This window comes from Lygodium microphyllum, chromosome 2 (genome assembly GCF_053477565.2).
Source record: "Lygodium microphyllum isolate KBCC chromosome 2, Lygodium_microphyllum_v1.1.10, whole genome shotgun sequence".
Classification (NCBI taxonomy): domain Eukaryota; kingdom Viridiplantae; phylum Streptophyta; class Polypodiopsida; order Schizaeales; family Lygodiaceae; genus Lygodium; species Lygodium microphyllum.
The window spans coordinates 158,605,935-158,622,203 of NC_141136.1; the positions used below are offsets into that span (position 1 = coordinate 158,605,935).

The 16,269-nt window shown below is 42.2% G+C and overlaps 1 protein-coding gene across 3 annotated transcripts in view; it reads left to right on the plus strand.

Annotated features, from left to right (window-relative positions):
- The first annotated feature begins 561 nt into the window (after nucleotides 1-561).
- Nucleotides 562-16,269, plus strand: part of GC6 (golgin Putative 6) — a 69,475-nt gene continuing 53,767 nt past the window's right edge. For all 3 annotated transcript variants that reach the window (XM_087700406.1, XM_087700415.1, XM_087700422.1), the window contains exon 1: nucleotides 562-714. In XM_087700406.1, coding sequence (XP_087556532.1) covers nucleotides 670-714 — 45 coding nt within the window. In that variant the 5' untranslated portion in view covers nucleotides 562-669. The remainder of the gene's footprint in view (nucleotides 715-16,269) is intronic.

Sequence of the window (16,269 nt, forward strand, 5' to 3'; positions counted from 1 at the left end):
AAAGGGACAATTAGATAAGTTATATGCCTAGTGTTTTAGACCTAGCAATGTGGGTCACAAATCACCAGTTTATACTTCAACAAAGCAATTTGCTGATGTGCGAAGTTCTAATAGCGGCTCTTAGATGGTCATCAAACTGGCCTAGACATTCCTTAATTGTTGACAAATATTTTTGGATTTTCAAGATTTTTCTTTTTCCTTAGAGAAGATATGCTTTAAAAGTGCCGCAAAGGATGCATCTAGGATTGGATCCCTTTTGTGCATGTACACACCCACACATTTAAAAAGTAATTCCAACCATGGGCTACAACAACATTGGCTAATTTGACATATTTCCATGAAAAATTCCCAATTGATAAAAGTAACCAACGAGTGGAAGCTTAGCTAGTAGGACAACTACGTGTGCAATGATAGGTCAAGAATTCAAATCCTGCCATTGAGCCGTGCCTTACACATTGAACGCGTTAGGGACAAAAACAACAAGAAAAGAAAGTAAGAAACAAAAATTAATTCGTTAATGCCGACTATTAATAAAAATATTATACATATAAAGAGCGTATACATACTGTCAACGCCACAGCCATGCTAAATTTTTACGGCTCTTCTCTGCCGTCGGCAAAAAACGATACTCCTGCAACGCGACTGTGAATCGGGCTTTCGTTCGGAGTCATGGCTTTCAAGCTCGGTCCTATCAATTTCAACGCTGTAGCTCAGGTCAGGATTGCAAATTTTTTCACCTCGTCAGTTTTTGTTATTGCTTGCCTTATCTGGCCAATTCACAGGATGCAATCGTTTACTACAAAATTTCAATGCACAAATGGCTGCTTCTGCTATCGGCATCAGAGAATGGCTTCTTTTTACTATCAGCATGTTTCTGGTGGGAGTTTCTTAATGCTTAGCGCAGGTTGGGGATGCAATTTGCTTCCTTTCGTGGCTTAGTTTATTCAGCACATTGACGTGGTGCAATCGTTCACTACAATCTTTTATGCAAAAATGGCTTCTTCCTTCACTAGCAGATTTGCGTTCCCACACACACCACCCCCCACACCCCAACAACACACACACACCCCTGCTGGATGCAATTTGCTTCCTTCCGAGTTCTGTTTGCTTGGTTTATTCCGCAAATTCACAAGATCCGTATACGTGTTACGTGCCAAAGCATGGCTTCTTACCTCACTGACAGATTTACGTCGCCTATCTTTGAAATTTCTAGCCATGGCTGAGTGTGCCTCTGCTTCAGCAAAGCCTCGCCCTCTGTTAAATCAAATCTCCACCAATAAATATGCATCATGCAAAGATCTAGCTGTTATTTACGCTCTCTGTATCCATATTGGAACAGGCTATCTTTGGGTTGATGCTTTAGCTTGGCCAATCTTTTACACTGTACTTTGCATGGATCACTATGCACATATTTGGTTTTGGGACCCACTGGAGGGAACATCTTGCAAGAAGGCAAAAAATTTCAGTAACTTCGTCTTCTGCTGCTATAGTGGCTCTTACTTTACACTTGTGAAAAGCAGTGGATGAGGCCTCAACAGCATGCAGTAACACTGATGAGCCAGTCAAAACACAAGTAAAAATGTTAAGAATGTTAGAATGACTGGAAGTGGAAGCAAAAGAAGAAAGACCAAATGGGCTGAACACAAGCTAACACAAACGACAAGTGCGAGCAAGGCAGACAAAAGTGAGGGGAAATGATGCTGCCAAGAGTTGGCCTGCCACACTATGAACATCTGCAAATGGAGTGCCACATGAGGAAAATCCCATAAAGATATAGGCAGCCAAAATATCCAAAAATAATGAAATCGATAGAGCTTCTAGTGTCCACTATAATTCTATCTTCGTTCTCACAAGCAGGATATGACCATGTGAATATTGAGAAAACATAGAATGTACAAATGTGACTAAAACACAATACCTTAAACAAAAAGACAAAACGCAAAAATGAAAAAAATGGGGAGAAGACTAAAATTTGATGAATGAATGAATGTTAAATGTAAATGAGTGAATGTAGACAGTGCCCAAAAGCAGAGCAGTCCCACAGTTGATGATTCTAGAGTGGGTTGAGGGAGATGTTAGAGTGTATTGTCCACCGAAGATGGTTCCCAACTGCAGTATCCTACGAAGGGGTAGAGGATGATATAGAAAAGTGCTAGAAACTCAAAAACAACCTGCTATAGATGCAAATGCAGATCAGGTTGATGCTGAAAAGTGTTGGTGAAAACTCAAAAAGGACTTGCTACTAATACAGATGTAGATCAGGCTGATGCTGAAAAAGTGCTCTAGATGATGAACAACAGCAGAGCAGCCTATAGGGATGAAAATGCAGCAGTCCACCTGGTTGTAATGACCAGGGCTGTAGCCGGGAACATTCAAACAAGTGGTGCAGCAGTCCAAAATAGGGCTGGAGTGATTGCGAGGAGGTCTGGAACCAAACACATAGGTGTGGAAACTCATAAACAACTTGCTACTGATACAGATGTAGTCAAACTGATGCTGCAAAAGTGTTCCAGATGACGAACAACATCAAGGCAGCCTGTAGCGATGAAAATTCAGCAGTCCACTTGGTCATAATGATCAGGGTTGTAGCTGGGAACATTCAAACAAGGGCTGCAGCAGTCTAAGAGAGGGTTGCAGTGGTTGCAACATGAAAAATCATAAACGATTTGCCACTGATACAGATTTAGATAAGGCTGATGCCGAAAAAGTGCTCCAAATGACGAATAATAGGAGGGCAGCCTGTAGCGATGAAAATGCTGCAGCAGTCCATATGCTCGTAATGATTAGGGCTATAGCTGGGAACATTCAAACAAGGGCTGCAGTAGCTTAAAAGAGGGTTGGAGTGATGGTGACGATGACTGGAACCAAACATAGGTATGGAAAGCTTCCAAAGGGTCACGACAATAGCTAAAGGTGATGTTAAAGGTAGAGAGATTGGGGATGCGAAAGGATTTGTGGTTTGCAAAGTGGTTGGATACATCCCTATTTATAGACACATGCAACCAATTGTCTAGGGTGCCGTCTGGACACTTTGGCTGCGCTAAATGTGGGCACCCAGAAATTTAGGTACATTCGATATTTGAGTTTTGGGGGTTTTTATATATCTAAAAAAATGGGTGAAAGTTAATCCCTTCGTTGCCTAACAACTCCCTAGTCCAAAAAACTTGAGCCAAGAGGGACCACAAAGCATAGCTCATCCAAGAGCTCTCACTCCAAAGCAGCCAGGGCATCAGACAAATTACACATACCGGCTGTCCAATGGCCTACCAAGACTATAGAAGCGATGAGAAAGGGTCTCTATTTTATCCCGACATGTCTTGTTTCACAAGGATGAGAATTTTTATGTTAATGCTCTTTGGACACTTGAGTGGGGACATTTAAATTATGCACATGTGAGATTTTGTTGAATGTGCGTCATGGTGACAAATAATCCTAGCTTGGGCTGTAGGGGATACTAGTAGAAGTTGTTCTCTTGATAGGTGTCAATGGGGTACCTAGGATAAATCTTGGTCGGAGACATTGAATTTTCCCTTGGAAATGATGTTTGATATCATGGTGGTTAGACATTTAAATGATTTAATATCCTAAACTAAGATTTGTGGAAAGTTTTGATTCTTCTAGGTTTAAAGAGGTCGGGATTTAAAGTCAAGGTTGCGCTCCATTTAATGTTACTTTAATGAGAACAGGGCCAAAGGGCTATGTAGCTTGAATTTGCACATGGAGGTTGTCATGAGGGCGTGTAATTTTATTGCTTTACTTAGGATTTGATTTAAAGTGTATCAAATGTGCTAATGTGACCTGCACATGTGAGGTGCAAGTTAATTATTTCATACTATGGGACCTAGGACTTGAATTCCAATAAGGGTGGAGATATTGGAAAATCTCTCATGTTATCTCAGCAGAGTCTAGCGGTTTGAGTCATCAGAGGTGGAGATATTGGAAAATCTTTGTTGTAAACCCTAATTTATAATAGAAATAAGGGTTTGACAGCTACTCAAGATGCATGCTTAGAATTGAGGGCCTAGGACTTGAATTCCAATAGCTAAAATTGAGGAATTTCAGGGAGATTCAAGAGGCCATTGAGCCAATATCAGATTTGGGGCCGAATTTGTCTTCCAAGGAGTAGGGTGAAAGCTGATCTCTTAGTAAGGGGCAAATTGGTTTGGAGGCTTGTTGGTCAATTTTGATACTAAGTGCCACTTGGATTAGTGGAAGAGGTTAGAGGATCTCAATAGTACTCCATCCATTTGCAATAAAAGTTAAAGAAATACCACAAGGGACGTTTGGAGACCCATACAAGTGTTGAAGATTCCATTTGTGGCCTTGTGTGCTTGTAAACTAGAGGCAATTTGGCGCTTGATGTGATTGCCCATTGGAGATGTGCATGCAAGTGTTATTGATCCAATTTGTGGCCTTGTGTGCTTGTAAATTGGGGCAATTTGGGGCTTGATGCCATTGGCCTTTGGAGATGTGTATGAAAGTGTTCTTGATCCGATTTGATACTCAATGGATCAAGGGGCAAATTGAGCTTGGCGATTGCGAATTACAGAGGACAATGGATTATTCTAAATGTTGTTGGAGAACTAGCCTAGTCAATTCTTAGTTGTTCAACAGGTGTTTTGGAATTAATGTGAAAAGAACTATTGCAAGGGGCTCCAATGTTTTGGGGTCAATAAGGTGTCAGCTTGTCTCAATTTTCTTGATGGCAATCTGGCCCAAAGCAGTAACGTGTTGAATTTTTGATTTTTTGTTTATGTGATGAATTTACTGCTTGTTGTAAATTGGTGCATTTTAGGGTTCCATCACCATTTTGTAAAAGGGAAGGCTGGTTGCATGGTTCCACTGTTGGGATATATCAACTCTCTTGAGTAGGTGGATTGGTGGCACCATATTACAAGTTAGAATTGCAAGCAATCAGTTGAAATCGTTCTAAGCTGTCATAAAATTTAGCAAGCATATCTTCGTAATAAGTAGTGAATAATTGCATTATGTTGATGCCTCATTCAAAGACAATGAAAATTGAAACCGGCCTTTCTTCTCCGAAAGGGTGGAAAATAACCTGATTAAGCTCTAATTACATCAAGCAATAATTCAAATAAACCAAAATGCAAATGTTACCACTTAATCTTGGAAAATGGATGCCCCATGTAGTATTTCTTGAACTTGTATTACTAAAGGTTGAAGTACATTGAGATCTAGCTTGATCTCCTTCAATCTTCAATACATCTTGTTGTCCATAGAAATTGGCAAGTCTTCAAACCGATTTGCCCCTTGGTTTATTTGGGGATTGGCCTTCAATTTGCTCCCTGGAAGACAAATTCTGGCCCACATTTAATGTTGACTGATTAGCCTCTCGAAATTCTTTGAAATCCCCAAATTTCAATTGCTGAATTTCAAGTACTAGGACTTGAATTTTTCTCTTCCGAGGGTGATTTCCGCTGTAAATTTGGGTTTAGCAGCAGAAATTCTTCAACCGGACCCTCTTGGGACTAAAATTGGCTTAGATTTGTTGAGGGAAGTTGTGAATTGGTTTATAGAATAGAGAGGAAGTCGAACATAGAAATTTCAGAGTTTCATTGCCAAAATTAGCCGAAATTTAATGCTGCCCTGCTGTGAATGGCTGATTGATTGCAACCCACCATCAATAGGAGCCCCACATGCAGTTGTCTACCTTTGTGGGTCCCAAAATTCTCTCACCTGCCTATGGACAGCCTATACGGGCTATCACCTGCCTCCAATGGGATCTTGATCTGTTTACAGCAGCTCTCTAATAGTCTCCAATTTCTGGGCTGATTGTCAATAAATGTTGGATTTGATGATGAAGCTGGGACTTCAATGCATGTTAATGCTGAGAATTAGTAAGAAGGACAAGATTCTCATGTTCAATATATGGCTCAGCTGAATGTAGTAGTGGGTACTTGATCAAAGCTCACAAAAGACCTATGTTTTTGTTGAATCCATCCAGTCCTCAAAGAAGGACAGCAAGGGCAAAAAGGGAAAGGCACCTTCTAATACTTGGGGACAGCATATATCACCAAAGGTGGATGTGGGACAGTGACAAAATGCACCCAATGCATTGGGTGCATTGATGCAAATGTTTGATTTGGGAATGCATGGGAATCTTGGAAATGCAAACAATGTGCCTTTTGGACAGCAACATATACATCCAAATCTGGAACATTTGGGATACTTTGGTGTAGGATTCATGTTTCATGCTATGGCTGGTCATGGCATTGCTTCTTTTGGTATGTGTGGTACAAATGTTTTTGGTACGCAGCTAGTAATATATGGAATACAAGGAATGCACATTTGGATGCGATTTACATTTGCAAAGCATGTATGGGACACAGGGAAGGTATATAATGTACATTTGCAGGTGATGCAAGAGAAGTACATTTGTGTCACAACTCTATAGAAATAGAATTTGTATCCTTTTTCATTAATTTGTCTATATAATGATTTATTAAATTTGTTTCCTTTGCACTAATTAGATATAAATAAAAGTGCATTGGAGCTGGCCACTAATGAGTGGTCACAGGTTATGGTGGACCCACGCGGTGGGTTAGAGAAAAGATAGTTCACACTTCCATCTATATGGCCCGATTGCGCGCCTGTGACCAAACTCACGTATATTAGGGTTAGAATCGCACACAGAAAGGATTGATGCCTTGAAGTGTGGGCTAGATCCGCCAGAACAGACAGTTACAATCAACAAGATGGCATGATTATGAAATGCTTGTACAATGTGCATGTATGGGCTGAAAGCTTGAAATGCACATTTCTTTGCATAGGAAAGTCACATGAAGATTCTGATACCGTTTTTGCGATGTACACGGAAAAAGCTTTCATATGATACCCATATTGGGGGGGTTCCTAAATTTTAGGAGCCTTGAATTAGCCTAAAAACGCTAGTCCTAAACAATAGGGATGTTGTTCTAAAAATAGTAAATTCTGTACTCTGACTGTGCTTACTAAATTTGGTTGTTTCTATTCTTGACAGTATTCAGCCCAAAAAGGAAGGCCATAGAGAAGAGACAAGTGTCAAGACACTTGTCACACAAGTTTCGAAGTGTTTCACCACTTGTCACATCTTATGACATGTGGCTGGACACTTGTCTTGTGCTACTCCACTTTCCCTTTTTGTACTAGCTCTTCCCTCTCCTATAAATAAGAGCTCGTTTTTCTTCATTCAGCATCATTTTTCTTTGCTGTAAACTCAAATACAACACCCACAGATAGCCAGAAACTGGCCCCATCCATCCCCATCATCATCCCCTACTACTCCATTATAAAATTCCTCCATATTCCCTCTTCTATCACTGTTGTTTTACAGGACAACAAGCCTGTAAATTCATTACAGCACCTCCTTCTCGAGCTCTTTCTTTTATTTTAGCAACAAGAAGCAAGCCCTATCCCTGTACTGCTGATCAACGATGGAGAAAGGTTGATTTCCCCTCTTTCTTATCTCATACTGTAAATAAATCAGTTCTTATCATTGCATAATAGATAATACATGTGTGTTTGTACATCTTGGCATGATCTTGTGAGAGTGAGAATTACTTCTCCTCACTCTCAGGTTGATTGTAACTGAGCTCTTCCCTAAGGGACTTGGGTTGATCAGAAATATATTCCTTCCCGGGGAGGGGGGGGGGGGGGTTTGCCCATCTTCAACCCTCAATCTTGTCTCCATTACTTTTACATTTTCATGGCTGTAATTTTGTGAGTAATTTTCATTTTCAGTTTTAAGTGTTCATTCTCTTTTATATTAAATCTCGAAAACAAGCGAATATCATAATTGTTAAGCATACTATGTTGTTCGGGGCGTTTACAATTTGCATGAATTACATGTGGTTTGTATGTGTTACATGGGTATTTGTGCTACATCAATGCTATAAGACACTCTTTATGCTTGGTATGTGCGTTACTTTGCCTTGGTAGTCAGAATAGTATTTGCTTTTGGCATGTGAATGCATTCCATATGGTTTTGGCAGTAGTTATGGTTCATATATGTATAAATTATAACTTAGTCTTGCTAGTTGGAAATTCAGCATGTTGCGGATATTAGTTGGGTCAAGCAATTTGTGCACATGTCATGAGGATGTGAAATTTTGACGCTTTGCTTGGCATTTGATTACTTGTTAATCAAATGTGCAAATGTGAGACACACGTGATGTGCAAGTTAGTTATTTCACAACAATGGGCCAAGGACCTTGAGAAGTTTGTGAGTGTCAAAGGCAAAAGTTGTAACAAGTTATCCTTGATAGGTACTAAGTGGTACCTTGTGACATATATTAGCCTAGAATATTTTGTTATCCATTAATGTCAGTGGGGTGGCATTTCGAACTAGGCATTAATCAATCAATTAATGCCAGTTTAGGGGAGCTAATAAATGCTCAAGAATACTTGGATGACAAATTGACCTAGCCAATTTAATTGCTAGCTGGTATAGTTAATTTTTTGAGTAAGAAATAATAATCAAATTACTTTTCAGAATTAATATGTTAAAAATTAATCTAATTGGGTTGAAATGGCTAAAAAATGCATTTAGAAGGCTGCTACTTAGCAAAACTTGTCCATGCAAGTGAAGGAAAGGCTATTACAGGCTGGTGGAGCCTCATTTCAGCATTGTGGAGGTTAGGAGAGAAAGAGAGAGCTATTGCTGTAATTTTCTAGCCATTGGTGATTAGCCCAGCAAGTGGAGGTTGTCAAAGAGCTGCCCCTGACTCTGATCAGGAGGCCATTGGAGGTAGATGATAGCCCTTGTAGGTTGTCTACCGATGAGTTCATGTGGTGCTCTTGCTGATAGTGGGCTGCAGTAAACCAGCCATCCACAGTAGGGTAGCATTAAATTTCAGCCAATTTTGGCAATGAAACTCTGAAATTTCTCTCTCTCCAGCTTCCTCTCCATTCTTTCAATCAATTCATAGCTTTTCTTAAGAGATCTCAGCCATTTTCAGTCCTAAGAGTTTGCAATCGAAGAATTTTTGTTGCTAAACCCTAATTTACAGCATAAATTAGGGTTTACCAGTCACTTTGGAAAGAGTGCTCTGAAAATGGGGCCTAGAACTTGAAACTTAGTAGCTGAAATTTGGGAATGTCATTGAATTTCAAGAGGCTAGTGGCTTCCCAACATTAGACTTGGGTTGATTGGCATGTTGCTTTTCTTTTCCTTTGCCTTTGCACCTAGAAAGCATGGCTGAACCATTTGAACCTAGAGCCATATTTTTCCGAGTGTGCTCCTCTTGAAGCTAGTCAACTCCACGAATGTGAGGGGCTGAGTTGCCCCCGTCGATGACAAATTCATTGCAGTGTGTAAACCAATGTATGACTCTGGAAGAGAGATTAAAGTGATATTCACCATCTGATTATCTTCAATCAACCCTCATCAATATTAAGCAACTACTCATGCAAATCTTGAATGCATGTGATGTGATCTGTCATAGAATCCCCTTTATTCATGTGAGTATTGACCAATTCTCTTCACAACAAGAAAGAGATGTGGGCCTCATTCTTGGTTGCCAACATTTGCTCTATGACAATCCAAGCTGCCCATGAGGTTTTGCAAGAATTTGGAGGTATGATGGCTCTTGTCATTGACAAAGAGATCAAAGACAAAGCTTGTGCATCTCTAGTTTTGCAAGACCCAATGGAGGTATGATGGTTCTTTTAACTGATAGAGAGATAGACAAAGCTTGTGCATCTCTAGAATCTGATATTTTCTGGTTAGGCGTGCAGCAACGGGCTGCTCTCTCTCTCTCTCTCTCCAAACTCGCGGCCTGCTGCTGTGGGAGGAGGTGTATTAGGAGTTGCAGGTTGAACTTCATTACCGGTGATATAATCCCATAGATTCTTGGCCACAAGGAGGTTCCAAATCATAAAACTTTGAGAGGGAGTAATTCTTACCATCCAAATTGTCCTCATTGGTGGAGGACGCCAAGAACACCATTGTTATTCCTTGCCACTATTAAATCAAAACTGAATGGAAGCTATAACCAAAACATCCAACATTCAAGCGATTTAATGATGCACCACCACCTATAGTGTGCCTTCGAAAGTATAAGAGCGAAAAGCCCCAAATTTTTCTATCTAAATTTTGAGAAATTGTAGAAACTCAGAATTACTTAATAGTCAATGGCCAATGTTGGTGACAAATTTAGAGATTTCCGCACCAATGGGAGTCCATTTCAGCGAAAGCCCTAAATTTTCTGATGTTTTTCAAGAAATGTTAGAAATTGGGTGGCAGCTCAAGGATAAAAAGAGTCTAGTGTAGCACAATGCTGACACTAATGAAAAAATTGCAGATTAAGTTGCTGTGCTGAAATAGGTGCACACAATACATAGCATCGGTGTATAGGGTAATGTCTGTTGCAAAGGATTCCAATGAGGTGGCAACGGTGTGGATGGCACCAACCTTGCTTCTTGAAGGGGGTGGTAATGACTTGATTAATCAACAATTATAAGAAGCATAAATTCACATAAAATTACAGCAAGTATAAAATTTACAAAAATTGAAAATGCAAATGTTACCAACCACTCGATCTCAATGGACAATTGCTGGCCCCAAAACTAGTGCTCTTTGTGGTTTTTCTTTATCTTGAATTGCAATTTGGATGGAATACAATGAGATTCCTTGAATCCCCTTCGCTCTCCAATTGCCTCTTGCTGTTGTAAATGAACAACAAGCTTTCAAACCAGTTTTCCCCTTGGTCTGCTTGGGGATTGTCCTTCAATTGCGCTCCTTGGGTGACAAATTCAGCCCAAATGTTTGCTAGCTGAATGGCCACTTGAATCTCCTAAAATTGCTCTGATTTCAATGATTGAAATTCAAGTCTCTAGGCCTTTAATTTTCGATCACGCTTCTTGAGATAGTTGTCAAACCCTGATTTTTGTTGTAAATTAAGGTTTATATCAAAGATTAGTCAAAAGTTCCATCTATGGCTGATTTTGCTGGAAAGAAGGTATTAGCAGATATGTCAATTCATGGCTAAGTTTGTGGGTGTGATCCAGTGGGCTAGGGTACCAGGATAGTTTCTAGCTTATTTAGGCATTTTACGATGGCTATTTTAGCATTTTATGTTGACCGATCTGACATAATTTATGGCATTATTTCAGCCTATTTATTTAGGCTCCTCCTCCATAGTCATTATGCATCATCTCTCATTCAACATCTGATAGGTTCTAGTGGAGGGAGAGGAGCAGGTGCCAGTGCCTTCACAACCGGTGACTCACATTAGTTCTGTACTGTCTCATATCTTGGTATATGGATTCCATTTCTTGAGCATCTCTTTGCTTTTGAGTTCTTTTTGTAGTGTTATTCTCTTTTATAGTGTTTCTCTTTCTCTTTACTTTGTCTCTTGTGTTCAACATTCTATTACAGCAGTTTTCCATGCTTCCATCATTGCATCCACTTCTGACATGGTATTGGATTGCAGGATCATTGTTTCTGTTTTGCTGTTTTACATTGTTTCAGGTTTGAGTTTTGACTTTTTGTTTGCTGTTTGGACCTGTTCTTGCTGTTGATACATTGCTCAGTTTTAGAGAGGGTTCATGTGCATCCGGTTGTCGTGTTCTTGTTAGTACACTTTGGTTACTGTTGCTCTTTTCTCTATGTGCTTTCTTTACTGCTTTGCACTCGTGCAATCCTTGTGAGTCTATATTTTTGGTATTCTTTTCTTGAAGATCCCTTGGTTTTTTTAATCTTCTTTGTATCTCCCTCATCATGGCTCCTTCGACCTCTCCTCTTGATAGTTAGCATGTTGCAATTATCTCCTCATCTACAAGTGTTATATTGGAGACTTACTGTGTTCAGCTTTAGGTTTCTGTGAGGATGCTATCTCTTGGTGCTTCAGATGTTCTAGTTTCAGAGAGGGGTGCCATACAACAAAAGAAGATGTCTCAGTGCTCTACTTGTGGCAAGCAGGGATATCTCCAGAAGGATTGCAAGGCATTAGTAGCTTTGTGGCAGGAGCATGTGCCGATGGTGACGAAGGGTGACAACTCCATGATTCAGTACTTTTTATTCTGCTCTTATTGCTTTAGGGCGGGAGTGGACTCTTCGGTGGGAAGAGTTAGTTCCTATGGTCTTGGACCAAGAGGAACAATTGAAGGGATAGAATGCTTCCAAATTGGAGGCATTGATTGGTCATGCCTCTCAGAAGAAGGGGAAGGACCAAAAGAAGGAGGAGGACAACAAATCTAAGAAGGATAAAGAGAAAGAATCGATTTGCTATATTTGTGGTAAGATTGGCCATTGGAAGGAGGATTGCCTCGACAAGGACAAGAAGGTCACCAAGAAGAAGAACACGAAGGATTTTGGAGTGGTGGCTGCACCCTTATTAGTTGCTTTTCTACACTTAGCGGTCATTGAGGACTCTATACCGAAGACTTGTGATGCTGCGATGACAGCTCCCCAAGCTCGAGAGTGGATCGTGGACAGTGGTGCCTTATGGCACATGACTCGTTCGACTGTCGGTGTTGCCCATTTGCAACCCTTGCGTGGGTAGTTTCTCATAGGAGACAACTCTTCTATGTCTATTCTTGCACGGGGTGAGATGCAGCTGATTCCAAATGGACGTGGTGGTACCCACACTTCCGAGGTGTTGCATGTGCCAGGTTTAGGGTATCATTTGCTTTCGGTACATAAGATTTGTTCTCTTGGTCTCTTGGTCTCTTGGTGGAGTTTGACAATGATGCTATTCGCGTTCTTGATCTTGGATCGAGGAAGGTTCTCTCTTCAGGGTATGAGGAGAATGATATCTACAAATTGAAGTCTTCTTCCGCTCTTACCTCTCTTCTTCTTACCTCTCAGATACAGTCCGAGCTATGGCATGCTCGGTTTGGCCACCTGAACTATGAGTATCTTTAGAAGGCGTCATGAGGATCGCTTGTACGAGGTTTTCTGGACATAGTGGTGAGCCAGCAGCCATGTGTCTCCTACATTCGTGGGAAGCAACATAGGGATGCAATTTCCAACAAAGCTTCGAGGCGGTCTACTTCACCTATGGAGCTTGTATCTATGGATCTTTGTGGCCTGATGAGGAATGAGTCCTTGAAAGGGAGCTTGTACTTCATGTTGATCGTAGATGAATACAACAGGATGACATGGGTCTACTTCTTGACATTTAAGTCGGAGGCTTTCTCCTACTTCAAGGATTGACTTCTCTTCTAGGAGAACCGATCGGGCCAGAGATTGAAGACTTGCGATTCGACAAGGGCAGTGAATTTGTTTCTAATGAGTTTGCTCGTTTTTGTGCAGATAGGGGCATTTACCAGGAGTTTGCTAATACCAACACTCCTCAAGAGAATGGCATTTTGGAGCGGAAGAACTGAAGTGTGATCGAGATGGCACACACCATGATGGAGCACCAACAAACACCTCAGTTTTTGTGGGCCGAGGCAGTGGCTATGGCAGTCCACATTCTAAATCGATCTCCCACTTCGGCCGTTGACAGGATGACACTCTTTGAGGCTTACTTTGGAACTAAGCTTGACGTCTTCTATTTAAGGATCTTTGGGTGTAATGCCTATGTGCATATCCCGAAGACGCAGCGAGACAAATTTGAGGGGGCTTTCCCACGACAAGTATTTGTTCTCTACAGCTCTCAGTTTCAAGGTTATCGCTTGTATGATCCTATGAAGCGGGATATCTACACGAGTCGAGATGCGCAGTTTGTGGAAGTTTTGGTCACAGAGGGGGGTGAGGATGTTAGCGATCAGATTCCCTGGCCGTACAGGCGCCTGGTCGGACTAACAAGTCGGACAGCCACGTGGCAGTTCGACCTGTACAGTACCATTCGGCTGCATGATCTGCCTTTTCTGGGCGCATGCTTTCTGGCTATTTATAGCCGACATTCTGCACAGTTTTCTACACTTTTGTTTGCAGATTACAGGCTAGAGATCGTGCAGACTGCAGTGTACTTCGAGGTGAATAGCAGGTTGCATCGTCGAGGTGGAGACACGCAGACCCGTGCACTGCGCCCGTGTACATATATGCATATCTTTGTATACAACACACTTTATACAGCAGATCTTCATCTTCCACTGTCTTTCTCTCTCTTCTCTCTGCGTTCACTCTCTCAGTCTTTGTCCCACGCTTCCGCATCGCTGCACTCTGACATGGTATCAGAGCAGTGAAGTAGGGCTGATTGAGTGAAGAACCTGCCTGAAGAGGAGATTCCATCGCGACACAAGGCTGCGTTTCCAACGTTCGAGGGCGAGTGGGAGGGCTGCGCATCAGAACAAGACTGAAGCGAGCGTAGGCGCGCGGGAAAGGAGTCCAGTTGGTGGATTTGCTGCTGTTTACTGTTGTTTGAAGAGGAGGAAGGCTGAGTTTTCAGCTTTCAAGTGTAGGTTTTACTTTTTCATTGCGGAAGAAGGTTCGGGACGCGGAAGAAAGAGCCCTAGCAGGCTGCGTTTTCACAGTGAGAGGGGGCTGCTTTTGCGTTTGTGAAGGCATTACGGGTGAAGATGTCTACAGAGATTGACTTGGAGTTCCAGACGATCATGGATTGGAAGGTGCCTGTCTTACCGGCTCTTCCTGCAGATCAAAAGCTCGATGGCGACAATTACTGCATCTGGCGCGTGATGATGTTGGCCATCCTTGAGTCTTACGACTTGGTGGAGCTTGTACAGGAGATTGACCGGCCCTCGGTGAGAGATGAGTCCAAACTCTCTTCCGATGCTCGTGCGGAGTTGGCCAAGGCACAGTTTCACTGGGACAAACTGAATACCCGGATTCGTTCTTTTCTTTTTCTGTCTTGTACTACAGTCGTGATAGCCCACATCGAGCACTTGACGGTGGCTCGGGAGATATGGCTGGAGCTTGATCAGATGTATAATCGGATAACCCTTATGAAGTGGGTTTCTTTGGAGGTGCAGATGCGGACCTTGTTCGTGAACAAGTCTTCTTCGTTGCGGGAGCACATCAACAAGCTTAGACAGCTTTAGATGCAAGTTCAAAATGCGGGGAAGCCGATTTCCTCCGAAGACATGGCGATCACCCTCTTGTCCCAGTTGCCGCCACGATTCGGTGCTTTTTACTCCGTCCTTATTGCTTCGGGGCGAGAGTCTACTCTTCGGTGGGAAGAGTTGGTTCCTATGGTCTTGGACCAAGAGCAACAACTGAAGGGACAACATGCTTCCAAGTCGGAAGCCTTGACAGGTCAAGCCTCTCAAAAGAAGGGGAAGGACCAAAAGAAGAAGAAGGAGGACAACAAGTCAAAGAAGGACAAGGACAAAGAATCCACATGCCATATTTGTGGTAAGACCGGCCATTGGAAGAAGGATTGCCCCGACAAAGACAAGAAGGACACCAACAAGAAGGACTCGAAGGATTCTGGAGTGGTGGCTGCACCCTCATCGGTTGCATTTCTTCATCTAGCAGTCATTGAGGACTCTACACCGAAGGCTTCTGATGTTGCGATGACAGCTCCCCAGGCTCGAGAGTGGATCGTTGACAGTGGTGCCTCCCGGCACATGACTCCTTCATCAGTTAGTGTTGCCCAGTTGTGACCTTCGCATGGGCAGATTCTCATCAGAGATAGCTCTTCTGTGTCTATTGCAGGATGGGGTGAGATACAGTTTATTCCAGATGGACATGGTGGTACCCATACGTCAGAGGTCTTGCATGTGCCAGGTTTAGGGTATCATCTACTTTCGGTTCATAAGATTTGTTCACTTGGACTTTTGGTGGAGTTTGGTAGTGATTGGATGCGAGTCCTTGATTGTGGGTCAAGGAAGGTTCTCTCATCAGGATATGAGGAGAATGGCATCTACAAATTGATGTCTTCTACCGCTCTTTCTACTCTTCTTCTTACCTCTTAGACACAGTCAGAGCTATGGCATGCTCGGTTTGGTCACCTCAACTATGATTATCTTCGGAGGGTGTCACGTGGACAGCTTGTTCGAGGGTTGCCGGACATAGTGGTGAGCCAGTAGCCATGCGTCTCCTGCATTCGTGGGAAGCAGCATAGGGATGCGATTCCCAACAAAGCTTCGCGGTAGTCTACTTCACCGATGGAGCTTGTATCTACGGATCTTTGTGGCCCTATGAGGAACGAGTCCTTGAAAGGGAGCTCGTACTTCATGTTGATCGTAGATGACTACAGCAGGATGACTTGGGTCTATTTCTTGGCGTTGAAGTCGGAGGCTTTCTCCCACTTCAAGGATTGGCTTCTCTTTGAGGAGAACCGATCAGGCCGGCGATTAAAGACCTTGCGATCCGACAAGGGTGGTGAATTTGTTTCTAATGAGTTTGCTCGTTGGTGTGCA